General features: G+C 40.1%; 1 protein-coding gene and 1 long non-coding RNA gene across 3 annotated transcripts; one reads left to right on the top strand and one right to left on the bottom strand.

The window, feature by feature from the left end:
• Positions 1–436: 436 nt before the first annotated feature.
• On the bottom strand, positions 437–10101 carry LOC130085248 (ovochymase-2-like). 2 transcript variants are annotated; one of them, XM_056250922.1, is made up of 16 exons: positions 9981–10101; positions 9541–9889; positions 9281–9432; positions 8919–9114; positions 8569–8683; positions 8342–8475; positions 8104–8247; positions 7268–7398; positions 6777–6870; positions 5808–5939; positions 5256–5336; positions 4860–5043; positions 4151–4205; positions 3826–4006; positions 3464–3597; positions 437–743 (listed from the first exon to the last, which is right to left on the bottom strand). In XM_056250922.1, the coding sequence occupies exons 2-16, from the start codon at positions 9689–9691 to the stop codon at positions 576–578; spliced, it is 2052 nt and encodes a 683-aa protein (XP_056106897.1). In that variant the 5' UTR covers positions 9692–9889; positions 9981–10101; the 3' UTR covers positions 437–575. The 2 variants fall into 2 exon arrangements, with proteins under 2 accessions (XP_056106897.1, XP_056106898.1); XM_056250923.1 differs by lacking the exon at positions 437–743 and having other exon boundaries at positions 3468–3594.
• Positions 683–7294, top strand: LOC130085258 (uncharacterized). Its single transcript, XR_008807126.1, has 4 exons — positions 683–753; positions 4862–5080; positions 5183–5348; positions 7140–7294. It is a non-coding gene; the product is annotated as an uncharacterized LOC130085258 (long non-coding RNA).
• Positions 10102–11848: the final 1747 nt, after the last annotated feature.

Consider the following 11848-nt stretch of genomic DNA (forward strand, 5'->3'; position numbering starts at 1 on the left):
TTTTGAAGCTTTAAAATATATTTATTCAAGTTAGCCAAGGTTGTCTAAACAATTTAAAGTCCCCCTGTTGTCAATATTTTTTTATTCCTTAAAACTAATCTTTGTTTATACCAAAATAACATATTTTTTTAATAAAATCCTTGAAAAAAAAATATATTCATGCCTTAAAATAGCTTGAATATAACTCTACACCCTTGCCTCATATGGTTCTATGAATATACAAATTATCCCCGCCTCCACTCACTCGCACCAGCTGAGAGACCCACTCATTGACGATCACACATTGACGTGATTGGCTACAAGATAGTTTGTGACGTCAGAAACACCAGCGATTTGAAACCGCGTTTTTGAGACTGTCTTTGGTTCACTGCAGTTTTAAGTAGAAAATAGTCAATGGTGTTGACTTATGCATTTGCACATGGTTCGTCTTAAAGCACATTAAAACACAACATAGACATATAAACAACATTAAAAACTTGATTTTCACCACTGAGGGACTTTTGCACCACAGAGCATTTTGACTTCAGAACAAAATAATTCACAAAAATATATTGAATTCTGCTAATTCAGGATTTTCACTCAGTGTCCAAATGCTTTGAGATCCAGTTCATGACAGCTGGTACTGAAGAATATACTGCAGGCTTCTGGATCCCACCACAAGGTCCTCCCCAACTCTTCACTCCCATCAGAACAACCCCAGATGTGTTTGTCTGACAGACGAGAGGTCCACCGTTCCAATGAGTCTGTGAAAAGGTCAGAAATTGACTAGCAAAATAGCTACTACCAGTTTTTTTGTCTAGTCTCTGAAATGTGCAATTCCAGATGAAAATTTGCTGCATCAAGTGACATAGTTCTCCCCCAAAAAATCATTCATACAATGGTCACCAAAACTGTTCGGCTACCAACATTCTTCAAAATATCTTCATATGGACTAGTGATTTGTCACTATGTTGCCTGACATTCTGCCTAACATCTTTTATTGTTACAATAAAGAAGGTCATAGGTTATGCAACCGAAATAACATACTCTTTAGGTACTTCTTTTGAATAAGTAATTACTTTGCAACAGTTCAAAATTTTTTTTGTATATATAGTGTATACAGCATATGTGTAGGATGAATCCAATCTGGACATAGGCCTACATCCGTGACCGTGATGTTGTCATTGTCATGTGATTTACGGCATCAGTTACGTCGGCTGTGTTAGAAAGCGCCCCCTATACACTCATTCACTATTCCCTACATTACTCCACTAATATAGTCCACTTGAAGGAGTGAATGAAAACGAGTGAATAAATTCGGACACTGGGTGTGCCAGAAGGGCTGCCGCTTTTGCACAGTTTGTGTTTTTGATGTTTAATAATCATTTAAAACATAGCAAACTGGCAGCTCCAGTAGTAATGAAAAAATGTATCTTGAACTATGTCATGTAAACTAGCATGTATAAACCTTAATTAAACGATTAAAAAGTCATCAATATCTGTATGATATTATGCTGTAGCCACATTGGACCATCGGTTTAGAAAATGGATGGATGGATGATTCAGCCATATATACACTCACCTAAAGGATTATTAGGAACACCATACTAATACTGTGTTTGACCCCCTTTCCCGTTTCATAACTGCCTTAATTCTACGTGGCATTGATTCAACAAGGTGCTGAAAGCATTCTTTAGAAATGTTGGCCCATATTGATAGGATAGCATCTTGCAGTTGATGGAGATTTGTGGGATGCACATCCAGGGCACGAAGCTCCCGTTCCACCACATCCCAAAGATGCTCTATTGGGTTGAGATCTGGTGACTGTGGGGGCCATTTTAGTACAGTGAACTCATTGTCATGTTCAAGAAACCAATTTGAAATGATTCGAGCTTTGTGACATGGTGCATTATCCTGCTGGAAGTAGCCATCAGAGGATGGGTACATGGTGGCCATAAATGGATGGACATGGTCAGAAACAATGCTCAGGTAGGCCGTAGCATTTAAACGATACCCAATTGGCACTAAGGGGCCTAAAGTGTGCCAAGAAAACATCCCCACACCATTACACCACCACCACCAGCCTGCACAGTGGTAACAAGGCATGATGGATCAATGTTCTCATTCTGTTTACGCCAAATTCTGACTCTACCATCTGAATGTCTCAACAGAAATCGAGACTCATCAGACCAGGCAACATTTTTCCAGTCTTCAACTGTCCAATTTTGGTGAGCTCTTGCCAATTGTAGCCTCTTTTTCCTATTTGTAGTGGAGATGAGTGGTACCCGGTGGGGTCTTCTGCTGTTGTAGCCCATTCACCTCAAGGTTGTGCGTCTTGTGGCTTCACAAATGCTTTGCTGCATACCTCGGTTGTAACGAGTGGTTATTTCAGTCAAAGTTGCTCTTCTATCAGCTTGAATCAGTCGGCCCATTCTCCTCTGACCTCTAGCATCAACAAGGCATTTTCGCCCACAGGACTGCCGCATACTGGATGTTTTTCCCTTTTCACACCATTCTTTGTAAACCCTAGAAATGGTTGTGCGTGAAAATCCAAGTAACTGAGCAGATTGTGAAATACTCAGACCGCCCCGTCAGGCACCAACAACCATGCCACGCTCAAAATTGCTTAAATCACCTTTCTTTCCCATTCTGACATTCAGTCATTCAGTTTGGAGTTCAGGAGATTGTCTTGACCAGGACCACACCCCTAAATGCATTGAAGCAACTGTGATTGGTTGATTAGATAATTGCATTAATGAGAAATTGAACACGTGTTCCTAATAATCCTTTAGGTTAGTGTGTGTGTGTGTGTGTGTGTGTGTGTGGATTAAGCTGCGGGCACCATCTTCTGGCGAGACGCGGGAATTCATTCGGGGCGACCGTCACAGTGAATTATGGGTATTCTCTAGCCGTCGAGAGTACACCTAGTTGTACACTCAATTGCACTGCATTGTGGGATTGAATGAGTGCACTCAATAACGTCCATGGTTTCGGACACCACTGCAAATGGCTGTCCCCTCAAATAGTGCCTTATTTAAGGGTATATGGGGTGATTTTGGACACCGCGAGGCGTCTCTTCTCTCCCATTCATAACTCCTCTCCCATGGACTCATGGGATAGTAAAGTGTACATTGGATGCACACTTCAGAATCTCGCTGGAATAATAGGTAATTCAGGTACTTTGCTGCTACAGCTTAATTAATGAATACTGTGTGAATTAGTACATACTATTCTTTTTACATACAGTTTTTCGCCTATAAAGTAGGGAAGTATGCATATTCAGGCGCAGCCACAGTCTCTTCCAAATACCGCCCTATTGATCACCACAAGCACACATCAAGTGGTTTTGGACAGAGCAGAGCACATTTAAGAGTCTTTACTTAACTTACCCACTAGAGGTCAGTATTTCTTCAATTGCATTCCCTACTAGTAAACAGTAAGTGTTTAGTGTAGTTCACAGTAGGCCTACAGCTCCAGTCCTCACCATGCATGATTCTCCAGTGCTCAGTCCAGCACATAACAAAGTAGGTGTCAATCTAGTTCCGTGTTGTTGTTCACACACCGCTCGTTCCAGCACAGATATTTTTAGCCATACAGGTCTGTGCTGCCCATGTCCTGCTAAAAAGAATGCATAACATTCACCTAAAGATCCACAGAGAGCAAAATGTGCAACAGAGAAAATGACGCTGTTCAAGTGACATTCAAGTTCTGAAAGTTCCACTCTAGGTCAACAAGTATTCGTGAAATGTCATGTTTGCTTATGATGCACACACACATATCAAAATCCTCCAGACTATTGTGTAACCATCGCAGCGGTCAACTCGTGAAGGCAGATGGGTGACGTACACATTTGGCTGGTCCAGCAGCGGAGGGAGGGTGAGATGTCCTGTCCAGCAGAGGGTAGACAGACAGGCTGCGTGCTTTCACTGAGATTTATCGGAGAGCTCAACTGAAGCAAAGCCACATTAAATTCGAGAGAGGATGGGTTGTAATAAGGGTTTACGTGTACTCTGATCACATCACGGGTCTGAAAAGAGATCTCATTTACTAAGGAGAATTTTCATTTTTTGGGTGAACTGTCCCTTTAAAGACACAAAATCAACATCTTTAGTTCCTGGAACAACATTCCTGCCTATTTCCTGTTGGTGGGATGTTGATTTAGCTACTTCACCTGTTTCTTTGAGCCTTCTGTCGTCACTGATACAATTCTTAGAAGTCTTTCTTCCCTACAAAGAAATCAACATAAAAAGTACTTTTAGTATAGTGCCTTCATAAACAAGTATATTGTGTATTCAAAAGTTTTAATGTCTTTTTCAAAGTTAATGCATGTGCACGGCTCTAGAAACTATGGAGCCCCTAAAGGTGTCACTTTTACCCTTGCTCTGCAAAAAAACAGGCGAGATCCAGTTATTAAGAGAAGATGTGGAGTTTCTTGTGAAGGCAATAAAGTTCCCCACGCAGATTTCGCTCAAGTTGGTCACCCGAATTCGCAACGCTGACCAACAGAAAGCTTCTAGAATGAAAGTGACTTCTGTGAGAGTGCTGCTTCATACATCTCTACACAATAGTCAATGGACAATGAACCGGTTTTTGCCTGAAAATTTGCTGGAATTTTGGTAATGTGACCGCACCTTAAAGGGCCATGGTAATGATAAAAATAATAATAATAATAAGATGGGAGGAAAACTTAAAATGAAATTGTTTTGCACTCTCACCATTGCCTTTCCCCGAGAAACGTTGTGCAAAAGTTTTGTAGAACGCAAATGTTTTACGCAAATATCATATATTTCCCGCCCAACTGGTTTTTTCATCACCGTGTCCCCTTAGGGGCTCCATTAGATACAGCCTTTTATAACACTTCTGGCATGTCGGCTGCTCACAGGTCATAGACACAGTGTGCATCAGTAAGGATCCATTGTGACTGGATGATCGCCCCGCTGCAGTCGTGGCCTGCACCCAGACCAATGCTCACGTGCCACAGCCATGGCAGTTTCCCATCATCCTCTTCTCTCCTCAGGGCGTCCATTCCAGAGCCAGCAAAGATATCAGTCATTCCACACGGAGCTGAGAAGTCAGTGGAACGCAAGCATGAATACTTGATGTAAAACCAAATACACCTACACAATCTGTTCAGAGAAACATTCTCATTTGTGACTCTGAATACGTGTATATTCCCTTATTTTCCACATTTTTTTGGCTCCAGCTGGATTCCACACATTCTAAAGGCCCTCTGAGACAAAGAGCCTATTTTAAAGTGGAGAACACAAAGAACAAACCAGCCTGCAAATGTGGCGAGATAACTCTGCTGTCATAATCGGCTTCCTCCCCCTGATCTTGATATGCTGTCTTTTGGAGATCTGTGAGGAAATGTAATATTCAAGAAGAAAGGCTTAGTAAGTTGAGTAAGTTGAGATGTATAAACAGTTGTGCCTTTGTTGTATCATGTACTAAATATTAAATACATGTACTATATTATATACATATAATTATATTATCAATAATCAATAGAAAACCTAAATTGATACATGAATTTGAGATTTTATATGTAGCCCTGCCCTCCACATAATGTTTCCACATAATGTTTATCATATGTCTTATATAGCCTCATATATAATATGATAAACTTTCTGTATAAACGCATGTATAGATTGCAAAACAATTCAACTTTACTGTTGACCTTTGAGGTAGTATAAATAGTAGTTAGTTAGCTAGTGTGTTTATACTGTGGCATACTATTTGCACACGTGAGTTACATGTCTGCACAAGGTTTGGTTGTGTGACATTTAAACACCTGCAGTGAGTGTTTCTTTGCTAATGTTGACTCTCACCTTTTTCGTTGATAAAAGAAAGGGTGGCGATGAAGCCACGGGCGGAGATGGTGTTATCTGTGCTGAACTGCAGAAGCATTATGGAACCGTAGCTGAGAACAGCCGGAGGAACGCTCCTGCCACATACAACCACTTAAAACACAAAAATTATAATAGCAGAGCATTTGAAAACTAAATTTCCCATAATGCCGCAGTGCAAAATGTTCCTGTGTAACTGATAACAGTGTGACACTGTAACACACACAGTGCATGTAACATTAAACTGTCAACTCTAATGTTTACATTATTAAAGATAAAATAAAACCGATTCGTTTTATTTTAAAATGTACACTGTCGTTCAAAAGTTTGGGTAGATTATTTTTTTGAAAGACATTAATACTTTTATTTAGTAAGGATGCATTAAATTAATCAAAAGTGTCAGTAAAGACATTTTATAATGTTTTTAAAGTTTTATTTTCTAAATGGTTTCTTTTCATCAAAGAATCATAAAAAAAATGTTTCCACAGAAATATTAAACAGCAACTTTTTTCAACATTGATAATAATAATAAAATGTGTGGTGGTCACACTTTAGTTTAGGGTCCAATATTAAATAAATATTAACTATGACTTTTGCCTCAAACTCTATATACTAATTAAATAAACTAATTACTGCTTATTAATAGTTAGTGAGGAAGTTGTTAAGTTTAGGTAGGATTAAGGGAATATGGTCACCCAGAATAAGGCATTAATATGTGCTTTATAAGTACTAAAAAACAGCCAATATCCTATAGTAATATGCATGTGAATAAGCAATTAGTTAATAGTGAGAATTAAACCCTAAAGTGTTACCAGAAATGTAGTATTTTCAAATCATAAAAATAATAATATTACTGTTTTAGTGTATTTTTAATTAAATGAATGGAGCCTTAGTGAGCAATACATTTATTTTAAAAACATTAAAAAATGTAATCATCTTTTTGTACTTTACCTATTTCATCCATGCCATCAATGTCTCCGAACACTGTGAGTGAATCATATTGGCAGTTTTCTGACTCCTCAAGGTCAAAGTCATCAAAGTCAAGCTTTAAGACACATAAAGTTACTTGCAATTAGCATGTTAGCATATAGCAAACAGAGTGAGATGATCATGAACACAGAATGGCCCAGTCAGGCGTTTCTGTCATTGTTAATGCCTAAAATCGTTTAGGCCAAAAAATGTATGAAAGGTTCTTAATTTGAAACAATCTAGAGCATTTTGTAAACAGCAGGTAACAACCAGTGTTACATGACTGCAGTGACGTCATAACGTCGCTCTTTGGAGTCTAATTGAGTATCACATTCTCTTTTGCAGTGAAACTGATCAGAGCCTCCAATCTAAATGCATGCATGCATTCATGACCGGACAGAGAGGTCATGACTGGACAGAGGGGACACCAGGCGCTGACTGGGCCAACAACAGGGCTACAGGGTTGTTTTTACCTTGACTATGTGGCCTTCTGGGGCATAGATGACCCAGTGGCAAAGGCTGTTGTTCCTGTAGGCATTTGGGTAGGCGGGGCTCCGCACAGCCCCCTTGGGCTCTAACAGCACCACTGTTCCACATTCAGCTCCTGCACAAACACAAAAGGAGAAACTGGTGGAATGGAGCCCAGCCAATGGCATTGCAGCATGGTGTCACATTTCTGTATGGCAAGGGTCATACTGACGGGAGCAGGGTGGTGATTTGAACCTGGCTCTTACCTTCTCTGAACTTGCCACTGGTAGATGGCCCCCTGGCAGACATGTAACTATAGTAACGGTCCTATTGAGATAAGCTCTCTGCTCTCCGAGGAGCCTATCTGAGCGGCTGCAGTGTGAAAACAAAATTCTACTGGGGAATGTTAGCTTGCCTCTCAACCTGACTGGGTGGGGAAATTAACACACTTTGCAGACCAGGTCATGGAACTGATAGATCATTTGGGCACAACCTGTGCTGCTAAGGAGAGCACAATTAGGATGAACATTTTTTTAAATAAGAGAACTGTGGATACACAGACGTGTAAATGGACAATGCTCGAAAACTACATCATCAGGCATGTGCAAGCAAGTATGCTAATCACGCACACAGTATGCAAGCAAGCATGCTATTCCAAGCATCCACGCAATGTATGCATGGTGATCGCCAGGGGCTACAATTGCACACCTCATTCTGAATTGGACTGTCGCCAAACAGGCTTGTGCATACAGATTTCTTCAATCATTGTTTTGTCCCTTTCAGGAAACATTGTTGACTTTTTTTTAGAGCAGGAGAAACCAGTCAGACAGATTAAACTCACCAAAACTGAAATCCTCGCCAACACCACTGATCTGGATGGCAAATCCTGCACCTGTGCTGCTTACATCTGATACAAACTGTACTGTGACACTATGGGAACCACCAATAAGAATTGGAGAGGGTGGTTGACCGCCACAGAACCGCCCTGGTAAGCAAGGTCACAAGGTGAAACATGCAACCACTTGCAGAAGGTAAAAGAACAGCAAAGTTATAGTTTCTGTTAATGCTTCCCCCATCACCTATTCGCCTGTCTTCATTTACATTCACAGTCAGATGATCACTTTGGCACTGTGTGTCATTCTCCAAGTCAAACTCCAAGAACTCCAGAAGAATACGTTCACCAATGGCAACTCGAATGGACCACAAACACATTCTGCACCAAAAAAATTAAAACATAAGTTGCTGTGAAAGTTTCAGTTTTTGCCTTTTGGTTGCAAATATGTAAAATACTTCAGATGTAACTCACTCATTGTGGTTGTAGCTTTGCCCTGAATGAGCTGGATTTCTGATAATGCCTTCATTTCCAGGTACAACTCCGTCTGGTACACTGCACAGGGACCTTTCCACACCTACACTGAGTTCTGTAAGCAAGTAATCATTTATTTAAAGGGTCTTGCAGTGCTCTTACTTATTGAAACTTGGGGTTAGCCAGCCCACATTGTATAGCGGCCCACTGGGAAAACTCCAGGTACTCCAGATGGCCAGTCCGCCCTTGGTAAGGTGTCTTGCTCGAGAGCAAATGGTGATTGATCAGCTCTTGCTGAACCTACATTGTTTCAGTTATTAGGCTAGGACCAACTCGACAACAATACCCACCTTTCCTAAGATTTGACTTGATCCATGACAGAAACATTAAGACATCAGTGAATATTCCAGGTGAGCCTCTTTTGGATGATGGTTTGAAATTGTTGTCATTCCAGCTTCGACCACAGCCCTTACCCCATGACGTGACCCCCACAGCCACCCAGCTTCCATCTTCTCTAGGGCAGAGGAGAGGACCCCCAGAATCCCCCTGGAGCAAAAGAGGGCAGATAGGAACTCAAAACAGAGAGTGGCAACTTGCAAGAGCTTAAACCATCTCTGCCGACCTGAACCAGAGGAGTCCCATATAGGTGTAATATTCAGGACGTTAGAGAATCAATGTCAATGTTAGGTAAACAAATTTGGTGTCAACTTACTTGACAGGCATCTCTCCGACCTCTCTCTGGGCCAGCACACAGGACTGTGAAGGTCTTCTGCTCAGGTCTAAGAGTTTGCAGGACATGTTTGCACTTGCTTTGCTTTAACAGGTCCAGATGCACCTCTTGAAGAACCAATGGAAGTGGCCCTCCTAAAGAGAGGATAACACTTTTTTAATACCTTAATTATAGTAATGGTTTGAGATATTTGATATATTTCTCCCAATTGTTATTTCAATGTTATTCAAGTGGCCTCTCACTCTCAGTAATACGACCCCATCCACCAACAACACACATGGTCTTGGGTGGAAACCTCTCACCAGAATGAGGCAGACAAACAGGTTTAATGAAATCATCTGTCAAGAAAACACACATATGTTCATCTCTGATTCTATAGCGGATATATTGCATAAGTTAGTCTCATAAAACAACTTGCCAAAGTGAATGCGTCCATTGATCTCAAGCAAGGCGATGTCGTAGCTCATGGGAGAGGTGCGTTGATATTTTTCATGGAACATTGCAGTCTTTATGTGGAAGTTCTGCTCCCCTCTGTCAACTTTTCTTTGGTTGAATTCACCTGCTACAGTCTCAATATTGTGAAGGAATTCCCTAGGGCAAGCAGTTATATTCAAAAGTAGGTCATTTAAGTGTTGACAGGGTCAAAAGTTATGATTAGTCATGGTTAAATGAGTGGACCTACGCGGATACACTTGCAAAGCAGTGAGCAGCAGTCAAAAGCCAGTGGTCTGTCAAGATGGCTGCAGCGCAGAAATGCGATCCTCTGATCCTAAGAGACACCTGTAGATGATTGTGAAATAGATTTTTGCACACTGATATATCTACAGCATGCCTTTTGGAAATAAAATTAAGTATCATGCGATTTGTAAAGATGAACAGTTACGTGCCAGCCACGGATGGGAACCTCGTCTAGCCTCTGACCCTCCAACTATTCTCAAAGAACGGTCAAGTATGCCTCTTGACTTAGTAGATCCGCACTTTGCTTCTGCATATAAAGTGACAGGACAAATGTTTGTCATTCATTTGTGGCTATTCCACATAAAATTGAATGAAACATTTTCTTACCACTGAGATGAACAGCATAGGTCATTTCGAGACAACCCAACAAGCTGAGAAAGCCAACAAAGGTCCTGTAGGATAATTCAGACATTCTGTGTCCTCTGCTGTCAAAGACTAAGATTGGGGTATTTATAGAGGTGATAGAGGGGTGGTCTTTTGGGGTGGTTACTCATTAACTTTACACAGGAAACAGGCATGTGGAACAGAAGATTTGCATTGTGAGTAGCTTTGTTACCCAAATTTTAAACCTAGACCCAAGGATAGTTTAACAGTCTACTAATATTAAGGATCTAAATCGAACTTAAATATTTTGTGCATCTGTGTGTCTAATTAATTAGCCTATACGGTTTCCTAAATGTACAAGGAGCATCCGCAGAAAAAAGTTTTACAGTTTGTGATTCAGCCGAAAGAGAAAAGCTCCTGACAATGCTTCCCTCAATGACCAGATTGACCTTTTAATCTAAAGGTTTATTGGAAGTTGTTGGATTTTTACACTCTCAGAGTCTTAAGGCTTAAAATTGTGTACTAACATACTATGTGTAACAAATATAGAATTATTAACCAAATTAAGTTACTAGGCTACTTATTTACATTATATATAAATAGATTCTTTCTCTTGTATAGATTCTTTAAATTAATCCAATTCTAGTCGTTTATGAAGGGAAATGGACATTATTTGTTGTATTCTGTTATGAGTTTAATGTGTATGTCTGCCGATTATTATTGCACTTACCATGAACTAGAGAAACTTTACAGTATGTTAGTATTTTCAGTCATTCTGATAACTGCCACATTTAGTGCAATTTCCTGCATTAGACACTCTTAAATGAAAGAATTGGGAATTCATGTCTTAGATGCAGACAGCAATGGCAATGTGCATGTGTCAGAGAATTTACACAAACCAGAGGTCTAGTAAACAGTAGGGGAGCTCTTCTTGACACAAAAGACAATTGTTGCAACTTGCAAGATGATGGTAGGAAGCTCACCACTGGCACCGACGACACCAGACCAAACAAGGGCGAGTGTCCTGTTTTAAAATTGTCAACACATTTGTGCGTTTGTCTGCAGAGAACAAACGCTAAAGGCAGTTAAGTAATTCATCTTGCAAAAATAATCTTAAACAAATTGACTTGTCAGGTTCAGTCTAGTCAAACATGGTCACAAATCACTCCAAAAATAAGCTACAGGGAGAGAGAAAGATAAGAATGCATATGCTTTTCGAACCAAACAGCCAACAGTTTTCGAAGTAAATGCATCTTTTCCCTGCCCTTTAATAACTCTACATGTAATTATTCTGCCTATTTTTTGATATGATGGAGATTGACTCGTGATAAACTGAATGACTTAAATGATAGCCTACCCTTTTCAGTATGTTCTATAATCTATATATAGAAGTTAACATTTGAAGTGGACCAAAACCTTTCATCAAAGTTATACATGAATAAGTAATTCATCTTGCAAAAATAATCTTAAACAAATTGACTTGTCAGG

This window comes from Rhinichthys klamathensis, unplaced genomic scaffold (genome assembly GCF_029890125.1).
Source record: "Rhinichthys klamathensis goyatoka isolate OS25496 unplaced genomic scaffold, OSU_Roscu_1.1 h1tg000076l_1, whole genome shotgun sequence".
Taxonomy (NCBI): domain Eukaryota; kingdom Metazoa; phylum Chordata; class Actinopteri; order Cypriniformes; family Leuciscidae; genus Rhinichthys; species Rhinichthys klamathensis.